We start from the raw sequence: 15,623 nt of genomic DNA, 5'->3' as shown, positions 1-15,623 counted from the left end.
GCACTCTGTTATCTGACCTAACACTATCCGATTCATAATTATTGCTTCACATTTATCAATCAAAAACGGACCGGAGAGGGAAAGGTTCCAGCGTGTATTCCTTTCGAATTGGGTCTGCTACAGCAGTGGTACACAAGGGCCTCTCACCGGAGAGAATAAAAGATTTCGGTCACTGGAAGTCCAAAGCTTACAAGGGTCACCTCCGCCGCACAATGTGACTAAGTAGTTGAGTTTGACAAATCACTTACGGTACGTTCTTTTGCTTTGTTCTCAGGAGATAATATGGTGAATATCTGGATGGTCGATCACAGTACCATGCACCGGGGTCGGGCGCGCGACCATGATTGGAGATTGCGTCCCAGTTTGGGGCTACCTCCACGGGTCAAATTTTCCTGGTTTACAAGGGGATGGATGTGCTGGACGAACTCCTGCCAGCTGCGTAGGCCAGGTCCACCTCGCAATATACCCGTTTTCTTGGAAATGCAGTGGAAATGATTTGGCTTACTGTAAATGTGTTGATTTGCATTGAAGATTTGACAGACTTTGTTGAACTGGTGGCTGCCCTTTCAAAAATCTCGACTTTCTTTGCTCTTCACTGCTGGAGAGATGCATTTCTGTGCGACTTTCAAACCCCTCTGCTATTGATAAATCGAGGAAGTTCTTGGTTCCGGCAGTGGCCAGAACAGCTTCAGCCTTGGATGGACAAACTATCTTGCACCCAGCCATAGGATGCTGCGAGGCCACAGGGTGAGTCCTAGTTGATGTGCATCACAGGACTCACCCAACGGTGGTTAACCCTTCACAGACTGCCAGCACTGCGGGCTGGAGTCATATGATGGCGTACATCAAGGGTGTTCGTGGATCTGGCAGTGGCCAGAAAGGTGTCAGCCTTGAATGGACAAAAAACTATCTTGTAGCCAGCCATAAGATGCTGCGAGGCCCCAGGGCGAGTCCTAGTTGATATGCATCGCAGGACTCACCCAACGATGGTTAACCCTTACCAACGTTGGTTAACCCTTCACAGACTTCCAGCACAGTGGGCTGGAGTCATATGACTGCAAGGCGTCCCTGTTCCGTGTTGATGGCGCGAACCTCTCGAATGAGGGAAATATTGTTTGGCTTGTCGACATTTCTTTTGCTAATAGGTATTGGTCACGGCTGTAGGGGTATTGGCGGCGAGCCCGTTGGGCTCGATTGGCGGTAGGCATTGGATTATCGCTGAAAGGTTACAGGTGGGGGGGAGGTTGCTGCCATCACCTCCCCCAAAATGCTGAAGGGTACTCCCTTAAGGAGTCCGGGGCGTGGCCTAGTCCGAAGCCGTGGTAGGTGAGGGCCAAAAGGCACGGCCCCTAGCGGTGGCCCCAGGGTGAGTCCTAGTTGATGTGCATCGCAGGACTCGCCCAACGGTGGTTAACCCTTCACAGACTGCCAGCAGAACGGGCTGGAGTCGGATATAGACTGTTAGATCCAATGCCTATGCCAATACCTCTCTACATCCGTAATCAATAAAGTTGTGGCCTTTTAATGCCCATTAACCTTATGCAATTTGTCCAGTGTCCTTATTTACTCTGGGAGGGATCGGGGTATCGCCACACAAAGAGCAGCGGGGCCTGGATAATTGACCTTTGGTGCAATCTTAATACAGTCGTACCTCGGAAGTCGAATGGAATCCACTCCAGAAGCCTGTTCTAACTTCCAAAACGTTTGGGAACCAAGGCGTGGCTTCCGATTGGCTGCAGGACGCTGCTGCAGCCAATCGGAAGTCACGATGGATGTTTGGGTTCCAAAGAACGTTCGCAAACTAGAACAATCACTACCAGGTTTGCAGAGTTCGGGAGCCAAAATGTTCATCTCGCAAGGCTTTCAAGGTACGACTGTACTAACATTATTTTTCCCAAGCAACCTATTAAATAAAGCAGACTAATAAACATGCACACAGAAACTCGGGGCACCTGTGTGATATGAGCAACTCCTGTTGATAGCACTTTTAAATTGTTTTTAGATATTATTAATGCTTTTGTTTTGTTTGTAACTTTGTCGTCTTGCTGCTTTGCCATCTCAGGCCCCTTTGGGAGGAAGGGAAATTAAATAAACAACAACAAACTTAGTTTACTTCTCCTAATTCGCTTGTCATTCTGATGTCAGGAATTTTATTGCATTAGGAAATTATTTCCTGTGTTCAAAGTCTCATGTTACTGCAAATTAACTAATGAAAATGTAAGGAGAAACTGGAAATGGTGTCTGTGCAGCCGAAACATTAAGTGGCAGAGTTTCGTATTTTATTTTACTGTACCTGTAAATAAAACATCTCCTCCATCTAGGGTTGCATGTTCATCTGTCATCTCTACAATGTTCAGGTTAAGGCTTTCAAGCGCTCTCTTCATTACTTCAACCTGTTTGGAAAAGGACACATTTTAGAATTTCATTTAAAGGCTGCAGCCCTAGGCACAGTTTTGAACCATGAACATTGTTCGGCTTTGTATCTGCTGTACTGGAACATCCACAAATCAGACTGAAAAGAGATGTCTGGAAATTTATGGTGATATACTTTTTAAGCCAAGTTTAGAGAACCAACTTTCAATCTGGCATAACCACACTGGTGATTGGTGTCATTAGGAAAGTTTTAATTAGTGAAGAAATAGCATGGAAAATTAAGAAAACAAAACAGATTTTTTTGAAAATGCTAATAAACCAGGAAAACTTCTGGCATGGCAATTGAGAAAAAGTGAGCAAAACAATTATGTGAATAGGAGAAAGCAAATGTCTCCGCTGCCTGTGATGGCATAGCAATACCAAGTGAATTGGCTGAGATTAAGTGGAGATTCGTTTAACCTCCTTGTACAGGAGAGATGAGACAGATGAATTTAAGTAGTGAGAGAACTCATAAGACAGGCCATAATTCTTCAAAAAAATCTATTCGGCTGCAAGTGTCAAAGCTTAAATATTGAATCAATATGAACTAGACTTAAAAAAAAAATTCACTCATAAAAAAAATTGAGTGCAGTGGTAGAAAACAGTGAGTTCATTTTAAAAAACCCTAAGCCATGAGCTGAGTTCGATGCCCATTAATAATATTATGAACCATTTCAAACTTTAAAATATCTCTCTCTCTCTCTGGGTGAAAGCTAGGTGTAACACTGAATAACTGTGACCAGATATAGATAGATGATAGAAATATAAAGGTAAAGGGACCCCTGACCATTAGGTCCAGTCATGACCGACTCTGAGGTTGCGCACTCATCTCGCATTATTGGCCGAGGGAGCCGGCATATAGCTTCCAGGTCATGTGGCCAGCATGACAAAGCCGCTTCTGGCGAACCAGAGCAGCGCACGGAAACGTCGTTTACCTTCCCGCTGTAGCGGTTCCTATTTATCTACTTGCATTTTGACGTGCTTTCAAAACTGCTAGGTTGGCAGGAACTGGGACCGAGCAACGGGAGCTCACCCCGTCACGAGGATTCGAACCACTGACCTTCTGATCGGCAAGCCCTAGGATCTGTGGTTTAACCCACAGCGCCACCCGCGTCCCCGATAGATAGATAGATGATAAATATGAGAGCACAATGAAGGTTAATTCTTTTCTCCCTGCATCACTGCTTTCTGCTCAAAATGACCACCCCCAGTTGCTAATGGGCACAATGTAACCCCATTATACTTGTCTCTTCTCCCCCCACCCCAACTGCCTGCAGTGGACTATTAGCAGCGTCAGGGGTGGGGGAGAAGATTTCAACAGGAAAACCTTCATGACCTCAGATTCCAGCAGTGTCGCAGACAGAACGGAGTATGACCAGGAAGGCATTGAACCCGAGCCGTTTAACTGAGCCTGAACTTAACTTAGGTACCCCTGTGCCCAGATCAAATACTGAAGCCCTTGAGTCAATTTATCCTTCCTTAGAAGCATCTAATCATAGAACTGTAAAGTTGGAAGGGAAGTCCAACCAGGGCCGTCTCAAGCAGGTGGGGCGCCCTGGCGCTGAGATTGCTCCGGTGCCCTCGTAGCGCGCAGCACGGCTTTGCCGTGCAGCGCTCTGGCGCCCCGCACCGCCGGGCCTGAGTCCAACCCTCTTACTTTAGAGTCGCTAAACTGCTCAAGGAATTGGGTGGTCGGTGCAGTGGAGAATGGGCTTATAATATCAGAACTGCCTCAGCTGCTATATGCAAAACATCTATCCCTTCCACATTTGTGCTTTAAATGAAAGCCATTTCTTAAAAAGTTATTTATTGGTACTCGGTTATCTCACCTCTGGCAACAAAACAAATGTTTTCAAAATGAGAACAGAAATGACAGATTGATGAGCAGAATGGAGGGAGGGAAAAGAAACAGGGAGATGAATCCTTTATTTTCTTAGCTGCAAACAGCGTACAATATTTTATAAAATTGGCTTGAAGCTGAAAACGTTGAACAAATGCCGGGATCTGTGTCAGGCATAGGCAAACTCGGCCCTCCAGATGTTTTGGGACTACAACTCCCATCATCCCTGACCACTGGTCCTGTTAGCTAGGGATGATGGGAGCTGTAGTCCCAAAACATCTGGAGGGCTGAGTTTGCCTACCGTATGCCTGATCTATGTTTTTGTTTTGTTTTTTTAAGCCATAGCTCTGCTGGTCTTTGCATACACTCTAGAAAATGGCCAGCAAAGAAGTATTCTTTTCTTAACCCAACACAGGACGTGAAATGTCATTCCGTGGGGGCTGAATTTCTCCCACTGTGAATGCCTTGTTCAGAACTTATAGACAACAGGGAAGTATGTTAAAAATATATTTCCCTGTCCCTTAAACCCTGTTCTTTGAGAACAAATGGCAATGCTGAACAAGCCTATTAGCACCACCTCTAAAGAAATACCTGATATTATTAGTGAAACAAACAAGCCAGCAGTACTGGAAATTGTTAATGCTCTAGGCTAGTACGGTGGTACTTCATGTTGCGAATGGGATCCATTCCGGCGGCCCATTCGCAACATGAAAGGGCCGCAACATGAAGTGCCGCATCTGCGCATGCGCATGACGCAATGTAGCGCTTCTGCGCATGCACACAGGTCATGGATACCCCAAACCCGGAAGTAACCCGTTCCAGGACTTCCGGGTTCGGCACGTCCGTAACCTGAAAAGACACAACATGAAGTGGACATATCCTGAGGTATGAATGTATTAGGTATTGAGGCCCCATCACTGCCTTCCACAGGGATGCCCAGTCCTTACTGCTCCAGGTCAAACAGATGTTCAAGCAACTCTGTGAGTTATGTTTTCAAGCTCTAAACATGAGCTTGCAGCATGCATCCAAATCTGAATTTCTTTCTCATTTGTAAGTGAAACTCTTAATTTTCCTATGTGACTGTTCAACTGTTTTGCTTCATCATCACCACCGCCACCATTTTATTATTTATACCCCGCCCATCTGGCTGGGTTACTTCCATGAACAAAGCATGTTTGTATGCACATAACATTCAGGTGTTCTGCTTGGTTTAACCGATCTCTCTTTCTCCTTCGACCAATCCTAAGCATAAAGTCATAAGGATTCACAGTTCTGCTCCCCACATCAGTTTCACTATCAGCACCCCCACACACACACATGCTACAGTTTTTGACAGTTCCTTTAATATGAAAAGCGTTTAACGCAAGAGCTATAAAACAGGCATGTGAAGGGCTCTTCATACAACATCGCCACTTAGGTGTGTGCTATTTTTAGCCTGTGTGATTATTACATTAATGGATTACAGCTTTATACGTGCATATTATTTAGAACAAGGGTGAAAAAAATATAAAAAGTCTGAGGCCTAACGACGAAGGAAGGGAGAAATCTGGTCGAAATGTACATGATGAAATACGGGAATAAGGTGCGGGAGGCATGGAAAACTTTTGCCGATAATTAGTGTAAGCTTGCTGCAAAATACCAGTAAATGTTTGGTCCTTTTTTTGCAATGAAAAGTATTTATAATTCATGAAGCTTCCTGAAAGCTCAGCTGTCACATTCTACTCATTCCAAAGTGCATGGGTAAAAAGAGAGTATAATGGACATTTCAGCTGGAGCTACTATTGCCCTTGAATAACCAATATTCCATTAAATTGCTAATAAACCCGCTTGAAGATGTAGATAACAATCAAGCCATACAGGAGGCATTCCTTTCCCCTGACACTGAGGTGTCAGATTTGACTTTGTACAGTACTGCTATTTCTGTGCTATTTGTTCTGGGCTTGATGCAAGGTATTCAGAACGCTTGCTCCATTCCAGTGATCACAAGCTGCTCTGTTTTAAAGGGCCCAGAATATCCTTTAGGTGTTGTTTACTGCCGAGTCCCTTATTTTAATTATTATCGTGGTTTTTCGTGTTGTTTGTTTAAAGCACCTAAAATGAATGAGGTACTCTACAAAAATAGTTTAAAGGAAATATAAAAGGCTTTGCCTGAAGCCTTACTATCAAATTAATTAAAATACAAAGGCAGAAAGGAGGAGAATTAAATAATAATTTAACTGCGAGAATGATGTGATTCTTCTTGCTTCATATACAGTATGAAAAGCTAGAAATGCAATGGCAACGTTTATTTAATATCGCAGGAGGAAAAGGCAGCTTATTTGTACTTGTGTGTATGTACGCCTGCAAGAATACAAACAGTATCAGAGCAAGACTAAACGCTGCAATTCTTAGATTGGGGCCTCTTCAAATTTCCATCTAGATTCCATGTTTCCTAAAACATTTCTGTCCTAAACCAGGGACTGAGAACCTTTGGCCACCCAATTGTTGTTGGACTACAATGCCCATCATGCCTGGCCATTGGCTTTGCTGGCTGGGGCTGATGGGACTTGGGAGAATAACAACCTCTGGGAGACCTCAAGCTCTCCATCCCAGCTCTAAACTTTTTGAAATGTTCCTAACTTCTTCTTCTGCATATATTAGTCTTCGGTTGGTCTGCCACAGACCATACGCTTTGGGTTGGCACTTTGAATACGTGAGATGGGGTGAGCTCCCGTTGCTCTGTCTCCCAGCTTCTGCCAACCTAGCAGTTTGAAAGCACCTCAGTGCAAGTAGATAAATAGGTAAAGGTAAAGGGGCCCCTGACCATCAGGTCCAGTCGTGTCCGACTCTGGGGTTGCGTTAATTTTTCTCCTCCCTAGCATATCATGAACTGCGAATCCCATGCAGCAAGAAATATCCCAGCTTGCCCAGTTAATTAGCGACTTTGCTTTCCCCAACGTTTCAGCTTATAACAACAGAAAGGGAGTTGTTTGTTTGGAAAATAGGTGACATCTTTCGGTTTTTATACATCTATCCTTCCTTGGAGCAAACACAGCCTTAAGCTTTTGTGAACATTTGATAAATCTCTTAGCAACTAGTCACTAGAGTGGTTTCAGCCAACAATGGGCGATTCACAGTTTTAGCACAGGGTTGTCTGCCAAACGGCCTGAATAAACTCACATTGCTAGACACTACGGCAAAATGTACCCCGATCTCTTCGAAACTATTAAATCAGAGGAAAGCTAAGCTGCGTACATTCCACCAGCTCAGTTGACGCCTGGAGAAAACACAAATGTCTACTAATCCTATGTCTCTCTTTTCAATGCCACATAGGACTTACACCCAGGTAACTCTTCTAAATCTTGCTCTCTCTTTTTTTTTTTTGACAAAGTAGTGCTCTCTGTTCCTCTTAATTAGAACAACTGTACTTCTGGTTGAAAATGCTTCAAAACTACTCTATGCAAACCAGGGGCAAGAATAAAATTAGGCTTCTGAAAGTGAGTCAAAAGATTGCAATGGAGACAGCCTTAAAGACCTGTTTATATGACGGACACTGTAGTCATGACATAGATAGGACTGCCATGTAACATGGAATGAAATAAGTCATGCGAATGCTGATGCCAGATGCAGAATTCAGAGGAAACAGGGGGCTTGCATTATTTATTTATTTTTGGGTGCCATTATGAACACTCATTAAAGCTGTTCTCATAGCAGCGTGCAAAGAAAGGGCTGACTCATCCTCATTCTGCCAGTGGTGTCGCATTTCCAGAAGCGCCTCCATGAATGGCAACGGCAACTGTAAGTCAATGTGCCATGACTCAAAACGTAGGCAGCTTTCCAGGTCATGTGGCCAGCATGACTAAACCACTTCTGGCGCAACAGAGAGCATGGAAACGCTGCTCACCTTCCTGGCGCAGCAATACCTATTTATCTAGAGTGGTGCCTCGGGTTACAAACACTTCAGGTTACAAACTCCGCTAACCCAGAAATAGTACCTCAGGTTAAGAACTTTGCTTCAGGATGAGACCATAAATCGTGCTCCGGCGGTGCAGTGGCAACAGGACCCATTAGCTAAAGTGGTGCTTCAGGTTAAGAACAGTTTCAGGTTAAGAACGGACCTCCGGAACAAATTAAGTTTGTAACCAGAGGTACCACTGTACTGGGGGGCAGGGGTAGGGAATCTGAGGTTCTTCATATGTAATACTAACTCCCACCAGTGCCACCCAGTATGGCTAATGGTCAGGGATGATGGGAGATGGATGGCCAGCTCTGCACTAGAAAAATTGGAAATTCTAATCATTAAAAACTTTTTGTATGCCTGTTGTCTTTGTCCATGGAGTTTTCTTGGCAGGGATACTGGAGTGGCTTGCCAGTTCCTTCTCCAGGTGGATCACGTTTAGTCAAAACTCTCCACTATGACCTGTCCATCTTGGGTGGCCCTGCATGGCATAGCTCATAGCTTCTCTGAGTTATTCAAGCCCCTTCACCACGACAAGGCATTGATCCACTAGAAGGGGACAACAGAGGACGAGATGGTTGGACAGTGTTCTCGAAGCTACGAACATGAGTTTGACCAAACTGCGGGAGGCAGTGGAAGACAGGAGTGCCTGGCGTGCTATGGTCCATAGGGTCACGAAGAGTCGGACACGACTAAACAACAACAATCATTAAAAAAAACGTTGAGGTGGTGTGGGGAATAGCTACCTAATGAGATGATGCGGCAAGAGTAGAGATAATCACTCGGAAACGCTGCTTCATATCTTGACTGGGATCCCTTGTTGATCATGGGGGGAAATAACCCACATTCCACAAAGCAGTAAATTCTGCCTTCACGGGCATGAGTGACTTCATTGGAAAATGCAGGCTAGCCTTAAATGATCCTCTTTTAACATCTAGCTCTCTTCCAGATGTTATTCCTTTTACAAATATCGCACCAACTTAATCTTAACTACCGGTATATCCCCTTAAAGAAAGAAGTTTGCAGGGCCACCAGTAGCTTTGGATGATCGGAGTGCAGATTAGCCAGGATTTTATTGGGCAAGCTGCTAACTTTTATTCTAATCTACATAAATGCAGATAATTTACACAATTGTTTCCTGTCCAATGCTCCAGGGATGTGGTATGTTGTATATCTAAAGAAAACCCATCTGAGGAAAAACGGGCTCAGCAGAATGGAGAATGGCCTGTAGTTATAATGGGTTCAAAACTGTAGCTTTTTAAAATGATATTTGATACACTCAAGATATATTGCATTCTCTCACAATTACTAAACAAGAACTTTGGCTCAAAACGATGGTCTGGTTTGGATACACCCCCAAAACGAATACTGTAATAGTTGCATTGTGGAAGATAATGAAATTGAGCATGCCACTGAAAGCTTTTTGAGGAAGGCTAAGTCAGAGGTCTCCAAACTTGCTGGGCTTCGGGCCGGTGCCTGCAGCGCCAATCGTGCGGTGGGCCAGACAGTGGGGGAACGCAGGGGAGTGTTCGCCCATATGCATGCGCACACACTATTTTCGGCGCACTTCCAGGTCCCAGGAGCACCGGAAATAGCTTGTGCACATGCGCACGGGCCTCCTCCGACCCGGAAGTGGGCCGGAAATGATGCTTGCGCATGCGCGCAAGCTATTTCCAGTGCTCTGCGAGGGATTCGGTTCCTACAAGTTGGTGCCCCTTGTCATGTCTTGAATACCCTCCCAAACCCCGCTGTGGTCAAATTTGGGACGTTCATTATTTGGTCCTCAGCAAGCCGATTCATGCGAGGCAAAAAAAACTGCAGCTTTTGGTTGGTTGCTCTGGCGCAAGCCACCCAACTCATACCAGAACGCCCAACACCCAGACAGGGGGGCATTCCAGGATCCAATCAGAAGCCGGGATGGCTTCTGCAATTCTGGAATGTCCCGCTCAAATCGGGACTGTTAAAGAGATATGGGCTTGGGGCCGCCAGGGTCACATCAATAGAGCTTGCACAATTACAGAGGGAAGAGGATTCTATGCACGCATTGTGTATATGTAGCTTATTTATTCTTTTCCTATACATGAGGAAAGAGCTAAGAGGTCCCCCCCCCAAATTGTACTCTTCTGCTTCAAACTGCAACTTCAGCAACCTGGCATTCTGGGTCTGGAACATTTGGGTGTGATTTTCCAGCACAAAGTCCCAAAGCATTGCTTGTTTAGTAATGCAGTAGTGATCATTAACAAAACAACCTTTGAATCTTGAATTAGGGTTGCCATATTTCAAAATGTGAAAATCCGGACACAAAAGTTTTTTGAACTAAAGATCTACACTTCGCCTACATCTACACTTCCAGCATGGGATTTTCCTGGACATTCAGCGATTTCCGCCAAGACACAGTTTCCGATGGCCAAATTCTGGCTATGTCCAGGAAATTCCAGATGTATGGCAACCCTACTTGAATGCAACCGATTTGCAGTTAGCAATGAGAATTAGCTGTAAACATTATAACAGACTCTCTTAAACATGTTTCATACATCACTCTGGAAGGCATGTTTTATTTAAAATCATATCCCCCTTCTTAGTTTTTCCATTTCAGGTCTCAGGCGAAATGAGTAAGGATATGTTTCAGAGTCTTCTGTTGCCCCCCCCCCCAATCCACAAGCTTTCACTTATCTGGCTCCCTCTTTTGTAGAGATTGGTTATACAAAGCTTTGCCGTAGTCAAATGTCCCATAGCTTTTGTTATATCAATGTTTTATGAAGAAACCCTTGGACATCTAATAAAATATTTAACATTATGCCAGATAGCATAATTAACACGGTTACTTGTACAAATTATTTTCTTTCCTCCACAAACATGACAGAAACTCATTATTTAATTACCTTTTTTTAAAAGCTTCTGGCTCAGGCAGCTCCATTTTTTGCTGAATTTTCCCTTTCTCCTGAATGCTAATCTTTCATTTCATACTAGAGATTCAACCACAAAATAGGCCTGATATCTGATGACACGTTTTCTTAAGCAGATAGCCTTGAGCACCCCAAGGTTAGTAACCTTGATTGCTTTATTCATACAGTACATTGTCAAAACGCCTTGCCAAATCAATGTCTCCTCTTCTCCTTCTGCATGCTGTAGTGGGGGTCCTCCCACCACCTGAGCCCATTTTGGGGGGGGGCATGGGGAGGATAGGGTGGAAACCTTGTTACTCTCGTGACTAGTCCTTGTGCAAGTTTCCACCAGTGGGCATACCTGCCAAGTTCCTCTCTGAAAAATAAGGGACTGGACCAGAAGTAGCACACCGGAAGTAGCACTGCCGCCATTTTGGAACTGGGCGGAGCATGCTCAGAACAGCCATTACCAATAGCCTGTCATCGATTGCGGAACGCAAAGCAGCTGCCCAAGTTATGATTGCCCCCATCGCTCCACCTCCCTCCCCAGTGGGGGACCTTTTGGCTCTCGATCCATGGGAAGGCACTCCTCAGACCAGTTCTCTTAGCCTTGAAAAAAACAAAAACAGTGGACATGTGGGAATAATGCAGCCACATCCCAAAGCCATCAAATGGTGCTTCCGCGCTCCTCTCTCAAGTGGTATGCGGGCACCATGGCAACATCGGCTAGGCCTAACGAGCCAGGGATGTAGAGTCAGCACTTCTCCACATACCACACAAGATAGATGATCCTCAGAGGCCAAGTCAGCCATGAGGAACATCTCCCATACATCACAAGTTATCCATTCCTCAGAGGTCATGCCAGTCATGGGGAACATCTCCCCATCCATCTTTAGTTATTCATTCCCCAGGAGCACAACTTCCCATGAGAAACAAGCACACTATGGAGAACAATAGGTCTGCGCATATATGGGCATAAGAGGGTTCTGCTGATATTATTGGATAATGCTAGATAGGGACCCAGGTGGCGCTGTGGTTAAACCACTGAGCCTAGGGCTTGCTGATCAGAAGGTCGGCGGTTCGAATCCCTGTGACGGGGTGAGCTCCCGTTGCTTGGTCCCAGCTCCTGCCAACCTAGCAGTTCAAAAGCACGTCAAAATGCAAGTAGATAAATAGGAACCGCTACAGCGGGAAGGTAAACGGCGTATCCATGTGCTGCTCTGGTTTCCCAGAAGCGGCTTTGTCATGCTGGCCACCTGGAAGCTGTACGCTGGCTCCCTTGGCCAATAATGTGAGATGAGCGCGCAACCCCAGAGTCGGTCACGACTGGACCCAATGGTCAGTGGTCCCTTTACCTTTACCTTTAATGATTGGTTTATGGCTTGTGCATATGCATTTTCTATACCTAAATAAATATGTGGTCACGAGAGAGCTCGGGGCTCTCGTCCCACGACTGGTTGGTTCTATCAGTTGTCTGTCTTGTCTTCATGAGAGCCCACCGCTTGCAACAAGCCTTGCTGCTACATCCTTCGCTGCTACACATCTGGCTGTTTGTTACACCCAAACACACACCTGTGCAAAACACACACAGGATCAATAACCCCCATAAGGACAAATAAGAGATACAAAGCCTGAAGGAAGTGTGAAGAAAGTCTAAATACCAATAAGGGAGGCAGTGTTCAGTTAACAACTAGTTAGCCAGAGCCAACAGCCACATAGCATGAAGACATTGTTCTAGCATTCGTTGCTAGAACAGAAGGCTTTTAAGCCTGGCCTCTCCAGCTCCACACAGAACAAAGCTGTAAGGCCATAAATGTTACCTAGGGAATTGGTCTACTTGTCAGGGTTAGCTTACGTACAGTATCCTTTTCTCCATGCAGAGGACTTCTGCATCTTGTAGGTTGGGGGGGGGGGGAGAGTGAGACTCTGTTACACTCCTGATTATATCACAGGGAGTGTGACAGGGTCTGAATTGGATTTGCAATGAACTGGGCTATTTTTCTAGGTTCCCCCTGCCCTGCAGGTTTTTCTAGGCTGGTATGTCCCGTTCCCGTTACTGCTTTTAAATGGTTTTTAGAAGTCTGCCTCCCAACTGAGACAGGGAAAAGAGCAAGAGCATAAATGTAAAGGGGCCCCTGACCATTAGGTCCAGTCATGGACGACTCTGGGGTTGCAGCGCTCATTCCGCTTTACTGGCCGCCAGAAGGGTACTTATTTATTTACTTTGACGTGCTTTCGAACTGCTAGGTTTTTAGGAGAATGCAACAGAGGGGGAAATGGAGACACACATTCCACCAAGTGTACATACCGGTATACTTAAGCTTGGACATAAATACTGCAAAGTGATAATAGAAAATTTCAGCCTTCGTTTGCATCTCTTGGGTTTGATCTACTGTAAAGTGCTAATTCCCCGTGGAACTACTGATGGGCCACGACCAATTGTGCAGCAGAGTCTATTTTAAGTGATCTGCCAGTGACTGGAGCTACTGCTGCTACTAATGTGCAATGCAAAGTTAATTATTCTAATTAATGATAGGGAAGTTAGCATATGGCCAACAATTTCATTAGCGTGTTTTTTCCTTATTAAGAACCTTATCCTTAATCATCTCTTGGCACAGAGCTTTCAGGACATATGATAAACTTCACAAACTGCATCACACATATCACAGTTCTGAGCAGTACTACTTAATCCATTTAAAGCTGTCCTCATAATGGATGCTTCCTAGTACGACATCAAAGGATAGGCTGTGGAGCCTGAGTGAGGTGCTTTGGTCCACTTCTTCTCTTTTCCCTTATGTGACCCTAAAGGACCCCTGACCATTAGGTCCAGTCGTGACCGACTCTGGGGTTGCGCGCTCATCTCGCATTATTGGCCGAGGGAGCCGGCCTATAGCTTCCAGGTCATGTGGCCAGCATGACAAAGCCGCTTCTGGTGAACGAGAGCAGCACACGGAAAAACACAGTTTACTTTCCCGCTGTAGCGGTACCTATTTATCTACTTGCACTTTGACGTGCTTTTGAACTGCTAGGTTGGCAGGAGCTGGGACCAAGCAACGGGAGCTCACCCCGTCACAGGGATTCGAACTGCCGACCTTCTGATCAGCAAGCCCTAGGCTCAGTGGTTTAACCACAGCGCCACCTGGGTACAAATTATGTTAACACCATACACTTGAAGTCAACTCTCCTGTTCCCCCCCCCCCTTTGCACTCCTCTTCTTCACAAAACCAGGTAAGAAGTCCAACACATTATGAGGGAAAGGAGGGGGGGGAACACGTTGTTTTTAACAGTCACCCAATGTTTCAAATAACATATCCAGTTATACAATACAATAATGTGTGCATATACCAGTTGTGTGCAATTGTCATCTACCAGTTCGGGTCTCTCACCCAGAATCACTTAATACAGGCAGGCATCCCCAAACTTCGGCCCTCCAGATGTTTTGGACTACAATTCCCATCTTCCCCAACCACTCGTCCTGTTAGCTAGGGATCATGGGAGTTGTAGGCCAAAACGTCTAGAGGGCCGAAGTTTGGGGGTGTCTGACTTAATACGTTGTTTGTGTCACACTTAAATAAGGTTTGCCATATTTCATAAGTAAAAACCAGGACAACCCGAGAGTTGTTGAGCATTTATAAGGAGTCTTTTTTTAAAGACAAACCCCAAAGCTTCCCCCCTTCCCCCCCATGCCAAAAACCCCCCCACGATTTTTCAATTGAGTTTCCCAAGATTCAGGACAAAGCACTACCTTTCGGAAATGCTCCCCCCCCCCCAATGTCAGTCCCACCTTTGAAATCCCGGTGTTGTAACCACAGGCAGGCAAACTTGAGAGTAAGCACCACTGAACTCTATAGGCCTTGCTTCTGAGAAGGATCAGGCTGTAAAAGTGGTAAAGGCATGGGGGTGGGTGGGCTTCAACCCTTTGAAGTGCTTGGCTTTTCCATGGGTTATTGGACATTTTGGAATTGGGCTGATGATCAAATTAACAGAACCGAAGGTGTAACGGTGTATATATGGTGGCAATAGCATACCCCGTTTCCTTTTTTAGTGAGACTCCTTGATATTGAACTGATATTGCATCTGTATATACACAACAGAGCTGCAAACCAAGAATTTTAAGCTGATAAATCACCTTCCTTTAAAGAGATTAAATCAACCGATTTCATTGAAAATAAAATTTGCAGATTTCAGAACTCAAAAACATAGACAATTTTTTTTACAGGAATTGCTGCAAAATTGCTGCCTTTGATCAACAGGACTTAACCTAAACCACAGGACTCATCATGGTTTGGCTCCAGTCAAAGCTGGACTATCTAACCCAAGAACCATCAATTAATTCATTTACTTTAAATATTTATACCTGCCTTTCAAAGACCAAGTAATCTCCAAGCGGCATAAACAATGCCAAAACTCCTCTGTGGACTGGCCTCTTTTTATTTTATATCACCCTCACCATCACTACAATTGTTGCTTTCTTCAGTTGCGACGGTTGGAAACAAGACCTTCAGTCTCAGTATTATAGCAGAATTGTCATGAATTGTGGGTAAAAAAA

General features: G+C 44.9%; 1 protein-coding gene across 1 annotated transcript in view; it reads right to left on the bottom strand.

The window, feature by feature from the left end:
• The window catches only part of LOC118097163 (N(G),N(G)-dimethylarginine dimethylaminohydrolase 1), a 49,068-nt gene that overhangs the window by 25,835 nt on the left and 7,610 nt on the right, over positions 1-15,623 (bottom strand). The window contains exon 2 of the mRNA XM_035139845.2: positions 2,294-2,393. Coding sequence (XP_034995736.2) covers positions 2,294-2,393 — 100 coding nt within the window. The remainder of the gene's footprint in view (positions 1-2,293; positions 2,394-15,623) is intronic.

Source organism: Zootoca vivipara, chromosome 15 (assembly GCF_963506605.1).
Source record: "Zootoca vivipara chromosome 15, rZooViv1.1, whole genome shotgun sequence".
Classification (NCBI taxonomy): domain Eukaryota; kingdom Metazoa; phylum Chordata; class Lepidosauria; order Squamata; family Lacertidae; genus Zootoca; species Zootoca vivipara.
This window is presented reverse-complemented; position numbering and strand designations above follow the sequence as displayed.